The 26,979-nt window shown below is 39.0% G+C and overlaps 1 protein-coding gene across 24 annotated transcripts in view; it reads right to left on the reverse strand.

Annotated features, from left to right (window-relative positions):
* Positions 1-26,979, reverse strand: part of NRXN1 (neurexin 1) — a gene marked incomplete at both ends in the record, with an annotated part of 632,844 nt that overhangs the window by 106,231 nt on the left and 499,634 nt on the right. For all 24 annotated transcript variants that reach the window (XM_079550649.1, XM_079550648.1, XM_079550645.1 and 21 more), the window contains one exon: positions 3,390-3,561. In XM_079550649.1, coding sequence (XP_079406775.1) covers positions 3,390-3,561 — 172 coding nt within the window. The remainder of the gene's footprint in view (positions 1-3,389; positions 3,562-26,979) is intronic.

Genomic DNA, 26,979 nt, shown 5'->3' on the forward strand with positions numbered 1-26,979 from the left:
TATTCCTACTTGCACTGCTTCTGACACAACACCAACTGTTACTTGGATATGAGACCATCCCTGTGCCATCATCTGCAGAAGTTAGGTGGGGCTGGATGAAAGCTACCTGGGCAACAAAACTGGAAAAACCTGAAGCTGTGACTAGAAATTCCTCTCAGGACATCTTCACCCTGTATTTTTAGATGCTGATCAATAATAAGCAATGTATTCAGACAATCCAACCAGAAGTATAATAATTCCAAGTAAAGAAAGGAGAATTGATCAGCTGCAATGCTTTAGGCAACCAATTGATTTTTTGTTTGTTTTAAAAAAGGAAATCCAGTGTATTTAAGAATAGCAAACATAGTAATTAAGCTGCTAATTTTGTTTCTATTCCTGGGGAAAAACAAAACAAAACAAAAACCATGAAAACAACAACAGAAGTTGGAGAGAGAAGCCTGTGCTCACATACAGTAGTGGAGACATTAAAAGTTATACAGAAAGAAGAAATTCTGTAAATTGGCAGAAAGCAGAAAAAGAATATACTTTCTAGCACTGAACTGAAAGCTAATGAGCCCTCACTCATGCACATGTCAACAAATTTGGTCCATACTGTACATTTTCAAAATGTCTTCCATCAAAAACAGTAGCAATGAGAAATGTAGCTAGTTAATCACTACTGCCAAGCAGTACTGTTAGTCCCTAGAACAGCAACAGCAGTGTGATGTGTAAATTGGGCATATCAGCATTTGCCGAACTGTGTTGTTTTACTTCATTAAGACATCACTTTTAGAAATATTATCTTCAGAACTGAAATGATGGTGATAGTCTTTAATATGGTGCCAATCAACATTGCTCAAATGCAGTTTATTCTCCTGAACAGGCCTGTCTTTTCTATGAAATAACAGTCTGCGAAGGAACTAGCATTTAAAAAGGGTTTGAGTGAAGACTGCCCCAGGATGACGGAGCATCACAGCAAGATAAAATACGGTTAGATGCTTTCATGATGGAAGGGGGGAGAAGGGATGGAAAAGGGAGGAGAAAGACTTCACAAGCAATGCCTAAGAATACAAGAGTTGTAAAACATTACTAGGGAAATGAACGTTAAAGAAACTAAGAAAACTGAAAAGCAACAGCAGTCCTGGAAGATCCCTCAATAGAGCAACTCAATAGATTCTGTATCCCATCTGCTGAAGCAACTGAGAATGCCTTCAAGTGTTGGCTGTACACAGATTGCTCAAAGAAACTACTATTATTTATTTTTCCACAGAAATAATCCAACCTCCCTGCAATCTCTTAACCCCATCCCATGGAAATCATTCTATTTCCCATCCCAAGGAAATCACCCTATTTTCTGTATTGATCTAGGTTGAGAAAAAACAAATCCTGTGGGTCAATATCCTCAGAACTCAACTGCATTTCTTCCTTGTTTTCAGTCATTTTGTATTTTCATGAAGAAACAGAACAGAAACAGTAAATATTTTCATATCTATCATGTATGTAATGTACATCAGTTCTGCTAATACAAACTAAGACAGACTTATCTCTGGTTTCTACCATCTTATTTCAAGAACCATTTACTAAACACTGTAAAAGTCAGAACGCAAAAGGGATAGTAAGAGAGAAACAGGAATATTTGAAAGAACACGGGACATATTTCATTCAGTGTTCCCTCTTCCCCCTCTCAGAGATATGTCTATCTTGAGGCCATGAATCATTATGGTCACTCAGAACTATCACTCATTCATACAGGACATTTAGATAGATAGATAGGTATATTTTTATATATATACAGAACAATTCCTGCTATTTATTATTTCACTTGCAATATATATTTTCATTTTTAAGATTCTTAATTGTTTCCAAGAAATTATTTGAAAGGTGATATTTCAATTTTGGAATATATTTGTATTTGACTTCATTTTTACAATGCAGTTTTACTGCTGGACTGCTACCAAAACACCAATAAAAAACAAATTGTAAATATTAATGACTGCTATGGGGGAATGGCTTACTCAACATGCTATTCCACCCCCAAAATGAAGAAAACTTTCATTTAGAATCAGAACTATCATTTAGGTAATAGAAAACAGGCAAACTATAATACCTTTCTCTTATATCTCTGGATTCACTGCTTTTTGTTTAGTAATATAAACACACACACCATTAAGAGGTAACACGCAGACTTGCATGTAAACCTTAATGGCACAGTGATGCTATTCAATAAGAAATGGACTGCATATCTGAAAAAGACTGTTGCCTTTCAAAATGAATAAAATTAGTAATACAGTAATGTGCAGGATATGGCATTTGCATAAAATCAAATATGGGCTCTACCAAGGAAATGCTGTATTCATACAAGTGGTTCTGCTGAAGTAACCAGCATTAATCACAGAAAAAAGAGGGCTGCTCTGAAAGTAATGCTTCCTGCTTTATTAAGCTGGCCCACAGCTTCAGGGGTGGATGTTGGTAGAATGGCAGCAGAGGTTGAACCTTCCCACCAATATTCCATTACAGTTGTTGCTGTAGGAAAGATGGCAGCAGAGGGGCAGTCTGATACAATGGTGTCTGTCTGACATGGAAGTGCATATGAAGAACCCACTGACAATGTCTGTGAGTACAGTAAGGCAGTGGGTGGTGGATTTCAGCGGTGGTGACAGTGACAGCATAACCTCCACAGGTGCAGGTTTGTACGAGGGCAGCATGTAGGGTCTTGTCCTTTGCTAGCAGAAAGCAGCAAATGATGGTGACTACAGTAAAGAACAGTGTTTCGTAGCTGAGAATTTCCTCTATCAAATAGTGTTACTGTTCTCTTTGTATCTCTTGAAGTTTCCATGGAAATAAACAGGAGGCATTACTTTTGGAGCAACCTTTATAATATTACACGGCTTACATTTTATGTGAAGACTGGTTGGTTGTACAAATAATAACTGATGCATGTTTTCATTTATGGTTGTTTTTTTTCCCACACTTCCACTATGTTCACAATTTCAGAGAGCTTTAATAGCCTCTTGTAATTAAAAGAACATGGACAACTTTTCTTCAGAAATGTTTTACCCAATCATTTGGAGATCGATTTGAGAGTCACTTTACTGTGCAGCTTTTGTCAAAGCCTTTTCCCCCCCCCCCCAAAACAATAATCCAATATAAACAAATGAAAACAAGAAGCAAACTCCCTATTTCATGGCCTGATAACTGTATCTTTCATTTCCAGCAATAACCTGAATTTCTGCCTTTAAATTCATTAGGAAATGCCATCATCACGATCTGCATATTGCTCCAGACTCTTTAACTACTTAATTAGCTACTAAAACACTGAGGAAGAGCTTACGCTGCATTAAAAGATGAGCAAACCGATCAGAACTCCACAGATCCCCCTTTTACTCACAGAAGTTCGTGCAAACCCTTACCTGCTGGGTAGCGTTCGATAACTGGCCAGTTGTCCACCTGTAATGTGGCATTGCCACCGCTCCTTGTGAAACGTACTACGTGGTATTTTCCATCATTAATGATGGCGTTGATTTCTTCGATAGCGATGTCATCTGTGCCAACATTAAATTTTACTCCAATTTTTCCCTGGTGCTGCATATTAAAAAAAAAAAGAAAAAAAAAGAAAAAAAAAGAGGGGTGGGGAGGAGAGAAGAACTAATTAGGGGTTGTTTTAACAAGAGAGACAGTGTGTCATATAGGAAAAGATTTCTAATATCTTCCCTCCTCAGATTTAACTTCTGAAGACCTGCATGTGGCAGTGACAAGCCTCTTGACAGCTCAGTAAGTCCAGCTCTCTTTGATGGATAATTGATATTCCAAATTAGTTATTTCACCAAAGTGAGTTCTTCCCTTTTTCAAGGAAAAAGAAACCAGGTTGAGGAGGGGGAAGGAGGATGAAAGCTCAAGTTTTCCTCCTTTGCACCCCCAATGCATCACTCATTTCCATGAGAACTAAACACTTTTCTTTACCTTTTAGTCTTTCAAAATAGAAAACTTTGCAACATTGCTTGGAAAAGGTGTAAAAGTTTGCAATTTAGGAAGGGGGAAGTGACTTTTCTTTTCATCACACTTTAGTAACTCCAAATCACGAAGACAAGACTAGGCCAAGTGACTCACAGGGAGTTTCCTAATCTGAGCCAGAGAGGAGTGAGAAGTGTCTGTGAAACACACAGCATCTTGTTCTCAGAGCAAGAGTGATTCTCCTGCTGTGATGAGCCTGTGAACTCCTGTGCTTGAGTGTGCCTCCAGCTAAAGAGACTTCACACATGCATTTGTACTCAGGACTAAGGCAGTTGATTTTGCAGATGATTGTGATATAGGCACGTTCTGATTTTTATTGTCCTTTCATTATTAAGACGATCAATTTAATAGGATATTTAGAGTTTAATAAAGCCTTTTAAAGTCTATTGAAAGTTTAACTTAATGGATTCACAATTTTTTCCCCCTAAAGAATCAATTGTATTCCCAAATAAGGACATTATTAAATTACGGGAATAAAAAAACAATTGCGCAGCATGGACCTTGTGCTCAGTAAGTAGCAATTCTGTGTGAAACCACATGTTGGTACTGGTACTTCCCTCTTAGAAGTGAAAAAAAAAACTTCTCAAAGTCTTTACCTCATCATGTGCAGCACAATGCAACATTTCACTCCGTACCTCTTGGTCATTCACTTAAACCCTTCCAGAACCACTTCACTCTTTGTGTCACCCCTTCTTACTGCCCTGCCGTCACACCTGGCAGTGGCGTATCCTGCAGCTCCTCATCTCTGGAAGTCTCCCAAGTGGTTAACTCAGGAATTATTCCACTTCGTATTATTTCCTTTTTTACATACCTGACTGCACTTTCCAGCACCATATAACCATGGCTATACTTTACTTCCAATGCTTCAACTACATCTTAGATTTCAACACTTTTCTCCCACTGATGCAGTAGCTTATTTGCTTCACCTGTTTCTTTCATATGCTCATATACAGAAGTATATAACAAGAAATACAACATTGTTCTGGCTCTAAAGCAGTCTCTTCTTTTACTAATTTATGAAATGCAGAAAAATGGCACGCTAATGATAATGGCACATGCACCTTTTCGTAACACTTTCAAGAAATCAAAGGCATTGAGGATTAAAAAAAACCTGACTAATTTCCCAGTGATTCATAATTACACTATTCATAACCTACACTTTGCATACCTGCTTTCCCATTTGCTATACATACGTGCACCATATATACACATATATTCTTTTAGATTAAAAAAAAAAAACACCTTTCAGAGAACAGGACAGGTGCAGCCAAAATGAAACAGCACAAAATGTGAAAGTATCAGCAGCTTTTCCAAAATAAGAGAATGCAGTACTGTTGTTGTTAGCCATCTACCATTTGTAAATGGCCAGGAATTGTTGAGTGGAATCAATGTTTTACACATTTGTAGGCAGACTTTTGGCCTGACGTGGCACACACAAACCAGTCAAAACAAGTTTCCCTGACTTTCCTCCATTTGTACAGAAGCACAGTGTACAAAACAGCCAGCTACAACAGCTGATAGAATGCTACATATTCTTTCCTTCATTCTATTTCTGATATATCTGAGTAGTTGAGAATGAGAAAAACTCAATATTTAAGGGAGATACTTCTGTTTTTTTTTTTTTTGACACTTCTTCAACATCTATGGAAATTTATGCAATCTACAAAACAAGGAAGCAAATCTGAGTTTCAAGTTTAATTCTTCCTACAGCTTTAAAATATTTAAGTTTGGCCTCTGAGTATCATGCTAAACATGGCATGTTTAGAGCCCCATTGTGCACACCAGTTTAAAACCATATAATTATGATCAGAAGAAACCACCTTCTTTAAAAGCTGAGCGTATTAAATTGCTGTTTCCGTTTCTTCGCCTTTGCAAGTCTCAGTAACTCAGTGCAGTAAGAGAAGTGCTATTTCCTTTAGCAGTTGTTTATTCCTAATAATCTCAGTCTTCCCATCAGAAATGGTTCCAGATAAATGCTGAGTGAGAGGTTTCTTTTACAGCATCCTGATGATGGGCACTATACCTCTGTCTATACATTACTAAGGATCCCAACATTGACTTATGTTTCTGTTGAAGAGTGCTGTCCTTGGCAGTGACCTAAATGAGCAACCCCATGTTTGCCCACTATCAGTGATGATAAATTCATAGCTCCCGAGGTGAAAATAGACCTGCACAATGGACCTGCAGAAGGCTGCCATGCTGTTTACAGCTCTGAGTCCATGTTTCATTTTTCTCAGTTTCACCCAGGTGAGAGAGATCATAGCAATTAATTATCCATGGTGAACTAGAAAAGCCAAAATAAAATGGTGGAGACAAGCAGGGAAAGTCTCTAATATTCTTTTTGAGAGGCCAGAAGAGAGGACACGCTTTCAGGAAAAGTATGAAACATTTCAAGAAACAGCGTAAGTGTTGTTCTCTGCCTCTGGAATTTAAATGAATTTCAATGCAGGCAGCACTATGAATATTGCTGCAAGCACCATCCCGTCACTACTCCCCAGACCACAGCACAGGGCCCCCTGATTCACCTACAGAGAAACCTCACAGCACACAGCCTCAGCCAGCAGATCTTGAGAGAAGCAAAACTTTCAGTTTGTCTGTGCTTGAAGCTCTTATGGTTCTGAAGCTGGGGTCAATTTTCTCTCTAGAGAACTAACTGTACAGATGAGCACTCTTGGTGTTGCCTCAAGTACCCCTACATGCTGTTGCAGTGTGCAGCGTAGGCTTTACCTACAGTGTAAAAGCTTCTGACCAGCCACTTGTAGGAGTCCAAACTCACAGTGTGAAGAGAAATAGGACAATGGCATCAAGGCAGCTGGATAAAAGCGCAGAGTTAGAACAACAGGAATTAGACATGCAGCTGCAACACTACACATCTAGTGTGCGCTGAAATGCTTGGAGTTGTGACTGCTCAGACAGCAAAGGAGTATGTGTGCATCTGTATACACCAGTCATTTCAAAGCATTTGGTCTTCAAAAGCACTGGAAACTCCAGCAGAATATTTTGAGGCATGTTTTATGAAGTGTGTGCTCTAAATACTTCTTCCCTGGCTATAACAGACTTCTGACAGTGCTGGGAATGCTGATGAACCTAAGAACCAAGTGAGAAAGGTGAAATGCAAAGCAAGCCAGCAAATGGCAGTGCAATTGGTTTCCTGCTGGACCCTGCTCCTGTGCTACTGATCTGCCAACCCTTAAAGCAATAAAACCTGCAGCAATATAAAACACACATATATCTGTCTCCAAAATAATGATATTTCCTATGGAATCAGCAGGGTTTTACTGCTCTCTGCAGTAATATTTCTGGAATCAGTCAAACAAGTGTGTGCAAATTTGGCACAACAGTAGTTTTAGAAAAGACCACAGACAACCTAAGCTCAATATACTTACAACCTTTAGCCACTTCCAAAGAAAAGTAATAATACTGTGACTCCCCCAGGTGAACAAATAGAGCAAAAAAAGAACATTCAAGCCTGCCAGCTTGCATCTTATAAAGTCAGTGCCCTGAGGCACAACTTTCTGATGAACGCAATAATAAAATCTTAGAACTAACTGATGTCTTACATTGATTTAATTGAGAAATAAATTTATTGAATTTTATCTGAGACCATTAGAAAAAACTAAGGCCATTTTCACACAAATGTAATCAGAGGCTAATATTCTATATTACAGAATTGTAAGAAAAATCATTAAAATAATCACAGTCTGAATACTACAGGGACACGTGTCTGCAAAAGCAGTGCTATCTGCTCAGGAAGAGGTGAAGATTTCATGATCAACAGAAGATACATATGAACTGCAAGATTAATTGAGTAACTACATATGTTCCAGCCATCCATCAGTATTTCTTATTATGTCTTCTAGAGGAAATGTTTCCCTGGGAAAGAGACAGAAAACATAAAGCATCTGGAAAGATGCTTTTGAATGAATCCATCTTTGCTATTCCAGCAAGATAAGTTAATTTTCTGCAAATAGGTTCTAAAATTCACAGTCTGGTATCATATTATTAACCTAATTCAATTTATGAAGTTTTTATATATTTTTGTTGCTGCATTTCTCCATGAGAAGTGAGAAAATAATCTTTTTTTTTTCTTTTCATTTTTTTCCCCCTCTTTAACCAGCAGTAATCATCTATTTTAGTCTACTGCAGGCAGACATAATACAGGCACAGGCATTCTTGTGGCATCCCTCATCTTGAGCACTTACAGTACTTACAGTCAGGTTTTGTGTCGCTTCATGAAATCAGAAAGGCAACTATTTCCTGGGATGGATTATAGCTTTCAGCATATCAGCTCTTGACATACTGTAGAAAATGTAGGAGGGGTTTGAAAATTCTATCAGACAGCTAGCAGGCAAAGTTATCAGTCACAGGTAGGCACTTCAAGCAAGGAGCAAAGGTTTTTGCTTATGTCTGGTAGGGTGCATTCACCCTATATTCAGCCTTTTAGAGATTGGCATCTGACAAGTCTCAAGCTAGTCAGTTTCTCCTCTTCCCCAAAGCTGCAAATACTTAGATACTGTGGAGAAAAATAATTCTGCTTCGTTCCCTAGTTGCTAAGTGAGGAGACTGACCTATTCCCTACATTCTTTCCTGCCGTTTCTCAACATTTATTTGCAACTTTCCTGATATTTGCTTATTTCTTAAACCCATAGCTCTGCAGTCCTTGGGATATGAGAAAATCCCACTTTTCATTTTCAAATAAGCTCCTAGTTCAGATAATTGTACAGAAAAGCTTAAAACCCAAAGCCTTACAGGCTACTGCATCAGCAGGCTAATAGAAAAATACTGAAAATGATGTTAAATCCCCTGATTTTAAACAAAATGCTTCATTTTTTTTTTCAGCTGGAGGTGTGACACTGCTAGAGACAACCAACTTCATTACCCACACATCAAATCTGAGAAATGTGCAGTTGGTCCCACTTCTGGGAAGATCTGCTCTCCTTTATTCACTCTCAGCCGCCTTATTATTAAAACATCAATAATAATAAGAGCAGAGGGATGGAATGGACAGTACTTACTTCCTAAACTGCTCTACAAAACAAGACCTTACCAACAGCTAACTGGTCTTGTTGCACAGCTTTCAAGGCCTCAGGGAAGAGTCTGGTACATGCTGTGCTTGCATTTGGGGGGTTTCTTTATGACTTGAAGGATATCATTACTTGGCTTGAGCTATGGCTGGAATCCCAAATGCTACTCCTGGATACCCGCAAGAAGCGCAGTGCGCTCTGTGGAATCTGTTCACACACCACTCCAACTTTAAATGATGCCTCAGCAACAAAATACTGGCGAGTGCTACACTAAGTCACCACTCATACTGTTAAGGGGGAAAAAGGTCCACAGAGTCACCAACATCACCAGTATTTCCTGCAGCATCTGTACAAGCTCACCTAAGTCAAAACCGTAGCGTACATTTTTCATTTTACCACCTGGCAAGATCCAGCAGAAAATACAAGGCACTTGAAAAAGCATATATAATCTATACTCATAAATACACATTGCCAAACCCTTATCCCCTCCCCTAATTTTGAAATCCTCAATCAGTTGTCTCATGGATTTTATTAAAAGGAGGGAGAAAAAATTTGCAACATATTTTTTCCTCACGTTTTATTCAGAAGCTCTGTAAGATCATCTCATAAACCTTTAAATGACCTCAGTCTCATGCCATTAAGTTATCTGTATTTTCTAAATCAATACAGAAATAATAAAAATTTATTGTTCACCAGATGCCCCTAGTTGACACATAAGAAATAGCACCATCACCATAACAATATTATGTATGCAAATTCATACAGATGCTACCAGAACTACTGCGCTTTTAAATGCTGTTCTATAAAAATTAAGAACTTTTTGGCCTTGAACCAACGACCCTTACAAGAGACAAGTGAAATATGGGCCCACCATCACAATAATTTACAATTGAAATACATAAAATAAAAAACCACAGATACCTAAGTGGCTTACTAAGTGGAAGATGTGACACGACTTAAATGATTTTTATTTTTTTTTTTATGTCACAAAACATCATATATATGGAGAATAAAAAGCTTGAAAATAATGCAGCAGGGGCTTGCATGCTCACTGCCCTGGTGTTTCAGAGCAGGAAGCAGTTACTCTTTATTGCCACGAAACAATGATTTCTATGATTTTCTGCTTTAAAATATTTGTCACTAACTGTTTTAAATGTTGTTACAGCAATTCAATTTACATCACATTTTCAGTTCTCAGACTGCATTGTTTTCCCATCTAGTTTTAAACACTGTAATTCTTACCGCTGTATTTCATAGTGGCATTATTTCAACTTATTCTGATGATGAATTACTGAGATGATCCAATTACCCTAACAACCAGCCCCCCCAAAATGCAACAGTTATGGAAGACATATGGCGTAGAGCCTGCAGCAGCAGCATACTGCATCTTATTATCCACTCAGCATCGTTACTGCTGCACACTAAAATCATATTTTCTGACAATATGCAGTAAAGAACAATTTAAGTAGTCAGCCCATAACATGGTATTTTCTGTCAAAACAACACGTAGAAATTCCTTAACTTTTTGAACATCTCCCCCAAGGATTCCACCCAGGCAATGGTGAGTTGGTATGGATGAATTGAAAAGACTACAGATGACATTATACCAAACAGAGCCTAATTTGAAGCCCTCCAAAAGTCTAAGTACTAACCAAGGTAACACACACGCCTTGACTTTATTCTTGCATAAATATTTTCCACATAGACAGACATAAGTGAGCATGCTCATCCTGAGAAATAACAAATCCAGCTCTAGATACTCAAAGATAAACTGTTCCTCCTTCACATATATCAACATACGTTTCCAAAGGAGCATCAAAGCAAGATCTGAAAATCAGATGTGGTTTCCACTTTTTCATAGGCCTTTCATGCTGAGAGAATTAACATAGTGTTCCTGAGACTGAAAACAGTCGTCTGAAAATGTAAAAATACTACTAGAAAAATCAAAACAAAACAAATAGCACCTTGATATCAGAGTAATCTAATCCACATTAAAAATGGTGTGGTTTTAAGGATATTGCTTAGAAAAGGTTTCAGATAATTCTTCCAAAAAACTTGTGTCTGAAACAAATCCAAAGTCAGAGTCAGCAGGAGGTACAACTAGGACCAGAAGTAAAGAATCAGCACATTTTCAAGCAGGCTTTCATGCTAAATGATTAATAGCCATATGATCAACAAACACGCTCATGAAAGCACAAATAATATATTTTTTCAAAATCTGGGTCAAAGAGTTTCTCCATATTAAAAACCTGTAGGGAGTTATGATAAACAAATTTGCTGGTATTAGACACCAAACTCCTATTGAGCTTTATTGAAAACTGAACACCTATATGCTATTCAGGCCTTCAAAAACTTTGCTTTAATGTGAATAAGAATCTTGAATATATCCAGAGATATTTTCAGATACTTACTGCTGACACTGGAACAATATTTTTATCACTGTCATTTAAATGCAGACAATGCATTCCTTCATCCTTCTGATTGTGCGCATAGAAAAGAATTATGCAGAAGTTCTTCCTAACTCTTCACTTGGTTTGGGGTCTCCAACTGCAAACAGTCTGGTCCTAAGTTGCAACCTGGTTGAGCTCATGATTACAAAGAATATCTGGCAAAGAGTGGAGTCAAGACCATGAACTTTAGAAGAGCAAACTTCAGCTGTTTAAGGAATTGTTGGATGAGATCCCCTGGGAAACTATCATTCAGGACAAAAGAATGGAAGAGAGATGGCAGCTCTTTAAGGGCATATTTCTGAGAACACAAGAACTCTCCATTCCCCAAATAAGAAATGAAACAGAGGATGCAAGAAATCAACATAGGACAACATGAACAAGGACCTGCTGGCCACACTGAGGGAAAAGTACAGGCTAGGAAGCAGGGATGTGTGGCTTGGTAAGAATACAAAGATGCCAACCGGATGTGCAGAGATGGAATCAGGAAAGCCAATGAACAGATGGAACTAAACTTGGCAAGGGGTGTGAAAAATAATAAGAGGGGATTCTATAGGTACATTGGACAGAAGAGACAGGCAAAGGAGTATCTCATCTGATAAATAAAAAGGGAAAACCGGCTTTCTCAGATGCAGAGAAGGCTGTGGTACTTGAGTGTTTGCTTCAGTCTTCACTGACAGTGAGGCTTTCCATGCCTCTCCAGTTCCTGAACCATTTGGTGGGGATCAGGGGAACAAAACCCTTCATACTGTAAGAGGAGAACATGTCCCAGACTGCCTCATGTAACTAAATGTGTACACTCCATGTGCCCATGGAGCTGAATGACATGCGTCCCAGGGTCCTGAAGGAACTGGCTCATATGGTTGTCAAGCCAGTCTCCATCTTATTTGAAAAGTCATGGTTGTCTGACAAAATCCCCATTGCCTGGAAAAAGGAAAACATTACTCCAATTTTCAAAAAAGTTAGAAAAGAATTTCTAGGGAACTACAAGCCAATGAGTCTCACATCTGTGCCTGGGAAGACCATGGAGCAGATCCTCCTAGAAGCAATGTTCAGGCACACGTGAGATGCAGAGGTAATTGAAGAGAGCCGGCATGACTTCAAAAAGGCCTGAACTATCCGACAGCCTTCTATGATGGAGTGACAGCATTGGTGGACAAAGGAAGGGTAACTGATGTGGTCTATTCAGAATGGTGAAAGGCCTTTGATGTGCACCCCCCCAAATCCTTATCTCTAAATTATCTCTAAAGACAAGGATTGAAGGCTGGACTATTCGGTGGATAAAGAATTAGTTGGATGGTCGCAGTCAGACGGTTCTTGCCAATGGCTCTATGTCCAGGTGGAGGCCCGTCGTGAGTGGTGTCCCCCTAGGGTTCACCTTGGGACTGGTGCTGTTTAACATCCTTATCAATGACATAGACAATAGAATTGGGTGTACCCTCAGCAATTTTGTCGATGACACTACGCTGAGTGGTATGGTTGACACAGTAGAAGGAAGGAGAGACTTGGACAGGCTTGAAAAGTGAGCCCACGTGACCCTCTAATGAGGTTCAACAAGGCCAAACACAAAATATCATGCTTGAACTGGGGCAATCTCAGATACCAGGTAAAACAGACACAGATAGGACTGGTGCTCCCTGCAGAAAGAAATCCTGGCTAGCAGTGAAATAGTATAACCAGGAAAAATCTCCTTCTGTTTTCTGAGCATTCCCATTTTTTCCCGCTACCAGCTTTATCTCTCTTACCAATCAAATACAGAGTCGTCATACAGCAAGCTTAAATACTATCTATTAAATACATTATGTTAGTGGTCTCCTTTAGGTTACTTTTCTTAGTATTGAAAATCTTTCAGAATCAAAATCAATTTGACAAATTCCTTGCATGCTGTGCTGAGAGATGTAGTGCAGGATAGACTGTTGTCAATGCTACAACAGAGATTCTTGCTTCTTTTGATCACTTAATGCAGCAAACCTTACCCTGACTACCCAGAGCATGAGAAATGATCAAACACTGCTGGGTTGACTGGACTGAGAAATCCAACTTTTAGCTGGAAGGGGAAAATAAAAGTTGATACCAGCTTATGTGTTTTCCTGTGCCGACAGTCCCCTAGGCTTGAATGACATTGGTTTGGCATCTTTAAAAACCAAAACAATAAAACTTTCTCTAGAACTGAAATGCACGAAATACTGAGAGGACTTGATAAAGGAAATCATGGAGTTCATAAACAGCTCCTATGAGGAAGAAAGAAGTACTGCAAAATAGCACAGGCAGCCTTAACTGTGTACTCTTGAAAATGCTTGAACCTTGGAAACAAACTTAGCTGTATTTAGAATAAACCTGCCAGATATTTGAAAAGGCTAACCCCTCCAGCAAAGTGGACAAAAGCAAACCAGAAGCTAACCCGTGGTGCAGGAGTTTTGCACACAATCGAGTTCAGGACTGTCAGGTTCAGAATGCCTCTCCAGTGAAGGGAACAGTCATGAATTTTGCTGTCTTCACTGGAATGATCAGCATCAGGCTGAATGATGTCCAAAGATATTATCTGTTTTCATGAACACAATGGTATTTTTTAAAACCCTTAACAGTATATAAATATTTGCTATATAATACATACAGCAACAACCACTAATGGATATAATTTGAAAATGCATCATTATCTTCAAACGGGACACAGAAATTGAAAATGTGATACACTTAGTTACAAATCCATAATTTCTTATGCAATTTACAAGAGACTTTTAATACTATTGGAAATTATCACTTTTAAAGCGGGTCTCTGTTAGGCAACCAACAACTAACTTTGGAGGGCGTTACTTAAACCTCACTGATTTCTGCCATAGCACAACTTCTTTCTTTTCTTTATGCTTTTGATACGTCTGGCCAATATTGATCTCTGAAAGTTAAAAGCAACTTTGCTGAAGTCAGTGCTACTTTAGAAGTACTGAAATAGTGTAAGCAGAAAATCTCTTATTAGGGTCACTTGTTATTTTTTCAGAGGTTCTACCTCCAACCGCTATTCTCATGTATTTCAACATGAAGGAGATGTGACAGTAAGTACTTGACAGTAAGTACTGTTGCAAATGTTGTGTTTTCACTAATTTTATTTAAATTCTGACTTTACTAAGATCAAGGTTTTCATAAGAAAAGCTTTGTAGCATTTTCAAGAGTTACATGTCTGGTTTCTACAGCTTTAATGTTAGTGAGTGACTTGGAAAATGAGAAGAAAGTGTGTGCGTTTGTGTATGTGTGTGTCTGGAGTTCAACCAGCAGAAGACTCCACTGCAGATAGCTCTTCTACAAACCACCCTATCTTTGTACCTCAGCTAGTACATGTGGCATGCAAATCTTTGTTTATGGTGAACATTTTTGCTCCTACTTGGCCAGATTAAGCCCTCACAAATGCAGCAGAGAATTACAGAATCGTTTAGGCTGTGAAACACCCTTCAGATCATCATGTCCAACCATCACCTAATACAATCAAGTCCACACTAAACCATGTGTTAAGTGCCACATCCACACATCACTCAAATACCTTCAGGGATGGCGACTTGACCACTTCCCTGGGCAGTCTGTTCCAATGTCTAACCACCATTCCTGTGAAGAAATTCATCCTGACAACTAATCTAAATGTACCCTGATGCAACTTGAGGCTGTTTCCTCATGTCCTATCACTTGTCACTTGATAAAAGAGACCAACAACCTTGCTGCATCCTCCTGTCAGGCAGTCGTAGAGAGCAAAGAGCTCTCCCCTCACCTCCTTTTCTGAAGACTGAAGAGCCCTAAGCAAAAGAGAATGGGCATCTCTAAAAGGAAGGACATAAAACACAGGAGCACTTGTGAAAATGACTCATGAACTTGTTAGATCAAGCCCTGTTATTAAGACTTATTAAAAGAAGAACAGGGGAAAAAAATTGTCTCAACCTCCTGGATAGCTTACGTTTGAAATGCCATGTGCTCTGCAGCACACGACCTGATGTCTTGCTGACTGTGCTACCATCAGAGGAGAAGTTTCCACTTGAATGAACTAACAACTCTTGAGCAATTTATTCAAGAGCATTAGGCTCAAAATGGCTTTGGTGCAGCATCAGGGCAAGGTTGGTGTGTACGCATAAGCTGGGCACACATACAGCCTTTCAAATGTTCTTCACTAAATATTTAAACTTTATGGCGATAAAAAGCAAAGTCTATTCTTTCTTTTATATTTTTTTATTTTGCAAATTGATGTTTGCCCACAAATAGTCTCATTAGCAGTAGTATCATTAGAAGACACCATGTGCACCACTTTCTTTTTTAATCTGAAGATAGCTTTTTGCTACTTCTGCTCTGCCTGTGCAATTGCTATCATTTCTTGGCTCTTTCCCCCTAGCAAAGTGCATTTGTAATTAAGAGATCTCCCCAAAAAGCATTCTTCTGTTTTCTCTGGGAATTCTGCACATGCTGGGGACTGCTCAAACACAGCATCATGCAAATGCCAACTCTGCTGTAAAGAGATAACACAAACACCAGCATACAGAACACACCAAAAAAAAGGAAGCAATTGGAACTACTCTTCTGCTAAGCTCTGCTTCTTGTAGCACAGGGGTTACTTTGCTTACTAATTGTAATTATTTCCTGTGCTGTATCCCACAGTCAGAAACTAAACTCAAGATAGAGAGAAAGGCACTGACCATCACCTTTTCTATATTTTTAACCTATATAAATACATCACAAACTATACAAGCATGTATATGTCTCTGTTCAGGTATGACAAGGTGAGATAGAACAATCCACTGCGCCCATTCCACATAGAAGGGGTGAGAATACAAGAGAATACAAACCAACATAACATGCATGTCATTATCCTTCAGTGAACTGTTCAAGTACTACAAAAACAAGCAGTGTAGGAAGTCTAGATTCTAATAAACTGGTAAACTAGATTCTAATATCACTCTATATATGTAATGTGTGTATATATATATATATAAATACTCATATTTGTAATGACTTTAATGCACAGATCTTGTCCTTTCTTTCACTAATTGGGAACGTGTTTTCTTTCTTTATAAGCAACAAGTGACAGAGGCATGAAGTTTGCAGACACTCTTACGCTTTGCAGCTTTTCTTTGACTAATTTAACTAACATTGTTCTAATTTAAAATGTTTTCAGTGCATCAGTTCCAATGCTGATGCATGCTTGCCTCCTGCAGAATACTATCAATTAAGAGACTTATTTTAATCATAAAAATAAAATAATGCTCTGTTTATTGTTAACAGAGACACTCAACTATAATAAGGACTCCTGATTAATTACCTGTCAAGAGGAATTGACCTCAATTAGGGTCAACTTCTATGGCAGACAGTTTAATTTATTCTTTATTTTCTGTGTGTGAACACATTTCTCTCTGCAGAACAATTGATTCACAGCTCGATTCAACCTCCTCAATTGGATTTTTTTTTCTTTTTAGAAAACTGAAAAATGGTTTCTTTTGAAACCAGCATATCTGCTCAGAGTAAGACCCAGTTGCCTTATATAATGAAAATTAATGCTTACCGTTTCTTACCCCTGTTAATCCTGCTGAAATGATTCTTGCAGCAGTGGCACTACTAGTGGGTCTGGGCAACTCTTGGACCCCCTGGCATCTTTATCTAGTTCAGGTTCTGACACCAGCACAAGAGTGGGGCGCGTCTCCAGAGAGGTGAATCAAACACCTTATCTCTGCAGTGCCCTTCCTCCACTGTTTGAAGGAAATGATTTTAAACCAGCTCAGAGGGCTCTCATGCCTTTGACTGAATCACAGGCAGATCTTTAACTCTGTTAATAAGAGGCAAGAAGCAGTAGATTAAAACACTGCAATATGCTTACTTATTAAAATACCTAAGGGTGTGCACATTCTACAGTCATTAATAAACTGATATGTAGCACAGACAACTGCAGCCATACATATCTGAGGAGCAACTGAGGCATCACAAGAAAAAAAAATAATTAGTAGCTATCTGCCAAACCTATCTAAATAGCTGGGTCAAAACACAGAAAATCTCGAGCTGAGCTTTGTGCTGTCACAACTGGTTGTCTATTCTTGTGTACCCCAAAGGAGGAGCATGGCACATAGAAGGGTTCCTTCCTACATATCCTCACAACAGTTATTTCTAAAGAATAATTTCCTCCTCCCCCCTTCTTCCTCCCCCCCAAAAAAAAACAACCAAAAAACCTCCACAAACAACCTCCCCGACATACTGCAAAAAGTACTACAGCTAGAAAAGTAACACTGATTTGCTATTTGAAAATGCAAAACTCACGCTACTTGCAATATCTATCTTTATGTACTTTGCAAGATTAATTAAGGAAGGAAAGATTCTAGCTTGACTTTATGTAAGTGAGATTGAGAAAAAAATCAGAAAACAATGGACATGTTTTCCTTTTGAAGGATTGTTTCAGTTTTAGAAGTCAATGAAACGGAATGAAGCCCCAGGATGCAACTCATCTCTATGGTGGCCTATGATCCACTGAAGACGGTTTCTGTGAAACATTTATATAAAAATAAATCCATGAAAAAAAAAAGAAATCCACAACCAGGAAATATAAGCCACTCAATACCTTTAATTTTTCTAATAAATGAATAATCCCAAACGCTAATATGTGGTAGGGAATGTAGTGCCCTCCTTTCATTATGACTATGCCTGTTGGAAAATGAACTTAAAGTGTAATGGATAGAGAAGAAATCAAAAGGTGCTGGCTGCAATGGACTGAAGTGGCCTTCAGCCTTCAAGATTTACTTTGCAGTTTGTAATCTGTGATTTTTTTTTTTTTGTCCATTTGTTATCTGTTGACTATAAATCCACAGGATGAATTAGAGTCCAGCTACTATTGAAACATCATGTCATTAAAAACCAAACCGAAGTCCAAACAAAATAACAACAAAACAAAACCAAAAACAAAAATCCAACAAACAAGAGCAAAACCTTTCTTTACTCAGAAGGGTTGAGAGCTGGCTTAGAAAACCTCCTAATTTTATCCCACAGCAACACTGGGTACCTCCAGCAAATCCAGGTCGTCCCACCAGCAATTCCCACCCACCAGGCTCCGCAATCATTCTGCAAGCAGAGGTGGATCTTAAATATTATGTCTATACATAGATAGCCTCCTGCTCCCTTGCTGCCCCTGAGTTCTCAGCCAAGCTAAAATTTCCAGGCTTCCTTAGTTCTCCCCCTTTCTGTGACAGCCTGACAAGATGAAGACTTAGCCCACTGCATATTTCTCTTGCTCCTGGAAAAAATCTGTACAAAAGAGAACTGTAGCACAAAGGGCTAGGTCAGTAGACCATGACGGTGACTTAGGGGATCTTTGGAAGCACACTGATAATTAGAACACCAACACACTGCAGTGTAATATTATCTATACAGAATGGTTCTAAGGAGCTTTCATATGGATCAGTGGCACGAGATTATGAAATTAAGGCTTGCTCTCTACTTGATGTTTTATAATCCACACAATTCCTCTGAAAGCACCTTCAAACACATTTTCTCAAGAGAACATAGAAAGGAGTATAATGCATAAAAGCCATTTTCCTGCCCCCATCCTTGGGCAATCCTCACAGCAACATTACTGTTGCAAATAATTTGCTTTGCTTTGAAAAGTAAATAAGTGCAAAATAACAAAAGTAAACATGGACCAGAAATAATGCAGAAATGTGTACTGAATGATTGTATAGGCTTCTAAAACCTTTTTTAGAAGAGAAGAACAATTCAATGTGAACGTTCGCTGCAAAAATACATTTTATACCTTCTTTCTCCCAACAAAATAGTTTCAGTGAGCAGCTCTAGCTAACCCAGTGAGCCAAGTTATAACGCTGCAGGCATTCATGAAAAACTATTGATTTTTTTTTTTTCTGAAAAATAAAAAACTTTCTTCATCTGTAAATTTCTACTGATACGTGACAAAAACGTGCAAGCAGCATTTGCTAGCATCACCATTGTGGGAAAAGCCAAGATTGAAACCTCTCCAGTTAAGCCACTCAGAAGTTTAATGTGGTCAGCTTCAAACTGCTCCAACCAATTTTGGATCAAATAAAATGTAACACATACATTTCCCAATAGCATTTATCAAAATTGAGGTTTTCAGTTTTTGCTGAAAACAAAATTACAGCAAGAAGAAATGGGCTGGATATTTCTTTCTATTGCTGGGAAGCAGACTCCTAACAACCAAGCATCTGAAGTCAATTATTTATTTTTCTAAAGTTAGCTCATCTGTCCCATAACTGATGCTTCCTTCCCTCTCAGCCAGCACTCGGCACAAAGGGGATGTGACCCCTGCTTGCTTTGGTTGACACACCTTCACTCCCTTCTATTTCCAAAGCCAGTGCTGGAAGAGGAGGGAGCGCAGCAGTCTCTCCATCCTGGCTTTGTTATTAACATTGTGATGAGCTCCTTTCTGCAGGCTTTGGTATATCTGTGTGACTCTGAAGGGAACCCCACCCTGATCCTCTGGGATGACAGCCAATTTTGGAGCTTGAAGGTGTGCCTGCAGCCACAAGTTGGGCCACTCTCCCCTGCAAACATAAGCTATAAACAAGGGGTAGTAACTTCAAGGGTTGTGGAGGTCCCAGGAATGCAAGCTTGTCGTGGTTTTCAAAACAGGGGAGGGGAACTCAAGTAAATGTTTTTTTTGCTGCTCGTATAGCAAAATGAGCTACTGAGATTATATTGCCAGTGTTTCCATATAAATACAGCAAAATATTAAAGGACTGCGAGTTTGACCAGTGTCTGATCATTTGGGCAGAGCTCACATGAGAGCAAAGTCAGTCTGGCTAGAGCCGCACAGCAGCTGAAAGAATAAAAACCATTCACTGCAATTCTAATGTTATGCAATTTCATTCCTGACCTTCATGGTGGAGCAGAGTGCCTAAAACATAACAGAGCCAGGAAACTCCACAGAGTCCCTGAGCTTTGCACTGGCTCTCCTGGATGCTTGGAGAGGCTGCAAATGGCTCCATTTTCCAGCTGCCACTCTCTCCACATCCTAAGGGTGGGATGGACAAAATCCCATGTTTAATTTAGTATTGTCATTCCTGAGAACAACTGAAGAGCTCTTTCCACCTTCTGGAGAGTTTCTCCAGGTTTGCTACCAGCAGCAGAGCTGTATGACACAGCAGCGGAAGGGGCTGAGAGGGAACGTACCCCTATATCACTGCTGCATTAACACTGGACTTGCTGCTTCTGCCTATGACGCATATTAGAAGAAAAAAAATCACATAATTAAACTGTAAAATTAAACAACAATACAAGTAACACAGTGCCACAGGGCCATTTCAGAATGTCTTTGCTTTGGTTTAGCATTTGCACAATTGTGATAACATCTGCAATGCCAGGGAGGATGCAAGGACATTGCTACTCCCACAGTGTGATAACAAAGCCCACAGAGACTGAAACTCTTCACGTTCTTGCCAGCCACCCATCATGGTCTACAAAGTGCAAGTCAGGACACTTGAAGAGATGGGTTTTTTTGTGTGTGTCTTCATATTTTTTCTTTTTTATGTGGCAAATAAAAGCAAATTGGAAAAACAAACAAACACCAAACCACTACCAACAAAGGAAATTTAAGCAGATGCAAAGTGTATATATTGATTGATCATGTTCATATTACATCTGAAAAACATTTCTCCCATCTCCTCTTCGAGATGCTATTTTTAGATTCAGAATGGAAGCTTTTAGATGGAAAGGAAAATAAACATAAAGAAACTGCATCTGCAATCACATTTCCTGATTAGATCTTAGCAGAGCATTGTCTGTGTTAATGCTACTAGTAAATACAGGGCAGTGCCTTCACTACTAACTCCTTATGTTCCCTATCCTTATTTTCTTTGCAATTCAATAATGTGAATTTGTAAGTACAAGAAGACAGGGTTCAGAGCTGTGATTTTATTCTTTTCTTGCTCTTTAGTAATTAGCATAGATCACAACTCCATGTAGAAATCCCCTGACTGAGCAAGGGAATAAATGAAATCAAAAGCTTGTTGTTTTATTTAAGGGATACCTTCATAATTTCTTAGACAACTGTTTTAGGGAACTTCATAAAAAATTTGAACGTGAAGCTGTGGAGAGGTGCATTTGATCCTGTTTGTATTTAATAAAGTAAAGAAATAAATGTAAAATTGTCTTTATCAAGAAGACAAATAGGTTACGAGAGGAAAATATCTTGAAAATCTTCCGTAATCCAAGCTTAAAAATATCTTAGTGGAAATGAGATCAAAAAACTTCCAAACCTTGAGGCTTTTGTACACTTCAACAGGCAGTCACCATTATCTCCATATCCTTACTTATTCAGAGTATATACTTGGATTAATAAAAATAAAAAAGCATTTCACTAAATATTTTCTTTTGTTTGTATTACAAACATGCATTAAAAAAGGAAGGGGGAAGTTTTGATCTTCCAAGCTTTGGAATTTTAAAAGCTTTGACGGGAGGAAAAATAAAAAATACCAAACATCTTTATGGCAGACATTTCATTAACTTTATAATCACACTTTATAATTTGCTCACTGAACTATCTGCTTTTCCTTTCTTCCAGGAAGAACATAAATACCAAAGACTACCACGGGCTGTTATGCTACCACAGGACTTGCAATCTTACCAAATATACCACAGAGCATTTACTGCTACGTATTTATTTATTTAGATTTACAGCACGATTAAAGAGAAAACAAAACCAATGCATCCTGAAGATGCATCTCAACTGATAGCTCGCAGCTGATGTAGCACTGCAATTCAATGAAACTCAACTGAGCCAGAGAATTAAAGAAACAAATAAAGAAACAAAGTGCCCCGATCCTAATGGAAATTTCCACAGGTAATGGAAAAAAGCATCATCAAGAACATTCTTCCAAATATCCAAATATTCCAAACATCATCCTAGATTGTAGCTGGAATCAACACACAGGAAGTGGAAACAGAATGAGATCAACAGAGCTGATCCATGCTGTGGAGAAGGGTGTAGGCTTACACAGCGAGCGGAGCCAAGCTGGGTCAACAAGAGAGGAAGCTCTATGCACAAGAAGCAGTGCTCAAGGTAAGATGTCAAACAGGATAGGAACTGGCTGTGATTTTAACAACCAGTTCTGTCAAATGGACTGAACTGCCTGCAGCAAGACCACATATAATCTGTCTCCCTGTTCTCATGTGGAGACCCACGGCGTCTGTGGACATGGCGTTACTTCCAGATGTGGAGGAGAAAGTGTCAGAGGAAGTGCTGGGGTATGCATATGAGTGGTAAAGGCTTGGGAAAAGTAGTTGGGAAACAAAATAATAAACACTAAAAGAACACTTTTATTCAGCTGCAAGAATGAAGGGCATTCTGTGCTGCAATCTTTGCTTTTTTCCCCCCGTATTTATTTGTTATGGGTCTGAGCCAACACTCCTCACAGTGGGAGATTTTTGATGGCTTTTGGTAGGATTTGATGAGGCCCATATTTGCTCATTTGCACAATGTATTTATTTGCACCCCCGACTGTGTCAATCAGCATGTCGCAGCAAAGTTTGCTGAATGCTTTAAATAAACCCCCCACTTATTAAACAGTTCTAAGCCCAGATTTAACTAGCTTTATGCAGCTAACATTACCTGAGTCATTCCTCTGGGAGAATTATGGACTGGATGTTAAGACATTTCCAGAGTGCTTAAATGCTATTAATGGAAGCTGTGCTCCCAAGTTATTTAAGGGCTTTTGAAAGTTCCAAGAAAACACGGCTCAGCAAGGGGAATCATCAGCTGAACGTTTGTTATATTTACTGCAAAAACAATGAGATACAATCAGATTCTGCAGAAATGAAAGATTTCTGCATTTACACCAGCAAACAACTCATTAAAGCTTTATGCAGCAGAATTGTAGCTGCAGCATCATCTATTTGCACCAACACCATGCTTCCACAGCTGCTTTAGAAATACATCATAGGCCTTCACAACAGATTGGTTTACTCCTCAGTTCCTCCCAAGGTTATAAATATAACCCACCATTATGGTCACAGCTCTACGGCCACGTGAAGAGCAGGAGCCAGGAATGATGTCTCAGGCTGGCTTAACAGCAAGCTCACACCTGACCAGGGTGTCAGCCCAGCTTTCCTCCCACAGCAGGGAGGTTACACGGCCTGGTCTGAGAGCAAGAGGCAGCCCAATAGGACACAAGCAATTTTGTAAAACAAATTTAAAAAGTAGTGCCCCATTACACAGTCCAAAATTAATGTTTCATTTTTCAATCACCCAGACTGGCCTTGGTTAAATGACTTTCCTGAAAAAAAATTGTTTCTTTCAGAACTACTTTCTCTTGAAAGTGACTTATTTTCAAGGTATATTTCTTTCTAATGTGTCAGCATTTCCAACTCCCCCCAAAACAGTCTGTCAGAATTTATGGCCACTTTTTTTTTTTTTCTTTTTTCTTTTTTTCTGATAAAGCACATTTGCAGTTGTACTGCATCAAGCTGGTGATGCTGGTTTTATCTCATCAGAAATCCTTTATGCATTACTGTTCACTAGGAAAGGTTTCAAAACATTTTTACAAGAGCCAGTGAGTGTTAGGTTACAGAGACAAGGCTTGCAGGGAGGGGAAGTCTTCCCATTGGACCAACTGAAAAAAGAAAAGAAGAAAAGCAGGGGGCAAACTTTCATACTGACAAGCCCCTGTTTAGATATGAGCATCAAAAAGCAAAGCAAAGAAATGAAGTTGGCTCTTCCTATAAATCTTGCCTCTTTTGTAGCTTTACCCGTGCCAACCGTACCACTGTTGTCACTGAGTGCCTGCGAAGCCTTTCATTTGTAAAAGTCTTTTCCTTCAAGAATTCCATTAAATAGAAAGTTTCATATATGAATATGTGATTGACACATTATTACGAAGAAATATGAGAAAGGCAGCCGTGGCACATTAAGATCTTGTGCTGCAGCCATCATTGTTCCCAGCATCTCTGTATCATCCCAACACAGTGAAAAGGCAAAAGGAAAGAAAAGACTATGCTCATTAGGAAGAAAAATGGATGCAGCTCTTCTGAGCACCCCATCTGCTGCCAGCATGTCAGAGACATCACATTTTACTGCTGTCACCAGCAGGTGCATGCAATTAGGTGACAGCAAAATGAACTATGGCTTCCTGGTGACTGTTTCAAGAGGATTTCAGACTATTGGCAAGCACATGATAACAGACTGCGGGCATTTGCGTCTGAGTAGTTCCTTGAATTCGCATGGAAAAATGTACAGGTGATTCAGTTTGTTGTAGGAGATTGCTGGAAGAAGCAACAAAGACAGGAACTCCAATGAAACAGAGGAGGAAATGGAGGGTGTTTGACAGGCTACTTCCTAGTATTGTGGCTGTATTGAAGACAGCTAGGGCCAATCTGCCCACTTTTGATTTCATTGACACTAATTTATCAGCACAATAAGGTCCAAAACATAAAGGTGAAAACGTTCTTCCAACCAAATGTTCCTTTTTTATGGTCATGTCTTTCCTTCGTAGCTAATCCCCTGTTTTTACAAGGATCCCAATCACAGTTGCTGGGCAGGTTTCCTTCTTTCTTAGGGACATGGTTTAGGGGGCAATATCAGTGGTAAGTGAACAGTTGGACCAGATGATCTCCAAGGTCTTTCCAACCTTAATGCTTCTATGATTCTATTGTACAGTTCTTTACCTGAATGTGACTATGTCACAGCTTTCTGATGAGTGGAAACGGAAGACAGTGCTGAGCTCTGCTCTCTGGAGACAGCAACAGGGCCCAAGGTGACAGCATGGAGCTGTGTCAGGGGAAGGTTGGGGGCTACGAGAAGGCTCTGCCCCAGAAGGCAGTGGGCACAGCCCTGATGCTGAAGCACAAGGCATGTTTGGACTGCACTCTCAGCAATAGGGTTTGGGTAGTGCTGTGTGGAGCTACGATGGTCCTTGTGGGTCCCCTCCAACTCAGGATATTCCATGATTCTATGAAGCAAAAGTACCTGTACTTTGTTGTCCAAAGTGATAAAGAAGTTCAGATCCTTGCTAAGTGGCAAGGTGGCTTTGCAATGCTCTCAGAAAATGGAGCAAAGATTAATTTTTCCAGTTAAGGAAGTCTCTGCCTGGGTAATTGCACTTGACAGAACCAGAGAAACACTGAATATTTAATTATGTTCATTAACCGCATCTGACCATTAGGATTTTTACCCACTGGTAAACTGATTTCTGAGAATAACAATTATTTTCTGAACTATAAGCTGTTATCCCTGAAATGCGCCAAAAAATGCTCTGTTCTGCATCAGTGATTCACAACAGCAAAGCCATTTTTTTACCATGGCTGGCATAACTCACTTGAATGGGATTAGCACAGGAACGCAACATGCCTGGGCAACTTGCTTTCATTTAACTCAGTATATAACACTTATAACAACAACAAGAATTGCTACTTTCATAAGGCGCAGTTTATTTTAAGAGTGATTACTTTAACAGAGCTATAGAGATTGCCTTCTTTTTCCAGACAAAATTGTTAACGTTACTACTCCAACAAAAATTATTTTCCATGCAGATGTTCTCTCCTCAGGGAAAAATAAATGCATCTTTTAAATCACATTGTATTCCATAATTGTATACTGGAAGTTTCAGGGAGCCTGGGCATTTTCTAAAAGGGCAACGATAATGAAGCAGTCCCCCTAAGTCATATCTTAGCAGGCATGTATGAGTTATAGCCTCAAGTAAGGCAAGCAAACAACTTGTTAGGTTATATGGCTGACTCCAGTGATTTTATTGTAATAACTTGTCTTTTATTTTGAGTCTTGAACTATTAAAGTCATACTATAGGAAAATTTCAACAACTTTTTTTTTTTTTAAATTAAATTTATAGCTCTGGAGGAAAGCATGAGAAGTATTGCATCAATTTGAAGATACCAGAGAAGTTCAGAAGTGCTGTATTTAATTTTTTTTTGTGGAAAGCCACGATGTAATGATGCAAGAACCACAGTTCAGATGCTGAAAAGCTATAAGCTTACAAGCTATAAGGCCAGTGAGGTTTGAGAACAAAAAGAGTCAGTCATAAAGAAAAAAAACCTTTCAGTAATAGGCGAGTAAATTCACACCACTAATTACTGCAGAAGGTCAAATATCACTTCCAGTAGTCAAACAGAATCCTTTTTTATGAATTAAATATCATTCTGAATCAGCAGATGGATGTGGTACCACTGCTATTGTTCACAATTTTGTCAATCAGCAATGCAGCTGTGGCTAATCTAAGAGGAAGCTCAGAAAGCCATGTACCAGACACATCTGTAGATACGGTACAGTTTTGACAATGGGAAAGTAAAGGAAAAAATTAGTTCTGCTCCTCCTTGCCCCAGCATGAACTCAGCCGTATGGGCACAGGAAAACCAGCTGCACCACATCACCCTGACATGGGCACCACTCACCTTCCCAACTTCAAAACGTGTCCTTACCACTGCTCTGAAATCCTACTCTAATAAAAATTTCAATAGAAGTGCACGTCCAAACACGCACGATAGCTTTGGCTGGTAAGAAGGAAACATAAAGCAGTGAGGAATCTCATTA

The sequence above is a fragment of the Tetrao urogallus genome (assembly GCF_951394365.1).
Source record: "Tetrao urogallus genome assembly, chromosome: 2".
Lineage (NCBI taxonomy): Eukaryota > Metazoa > Chordata > Aves > Galliformes > Phasianidae > Tetrao > Tetrao urogallus.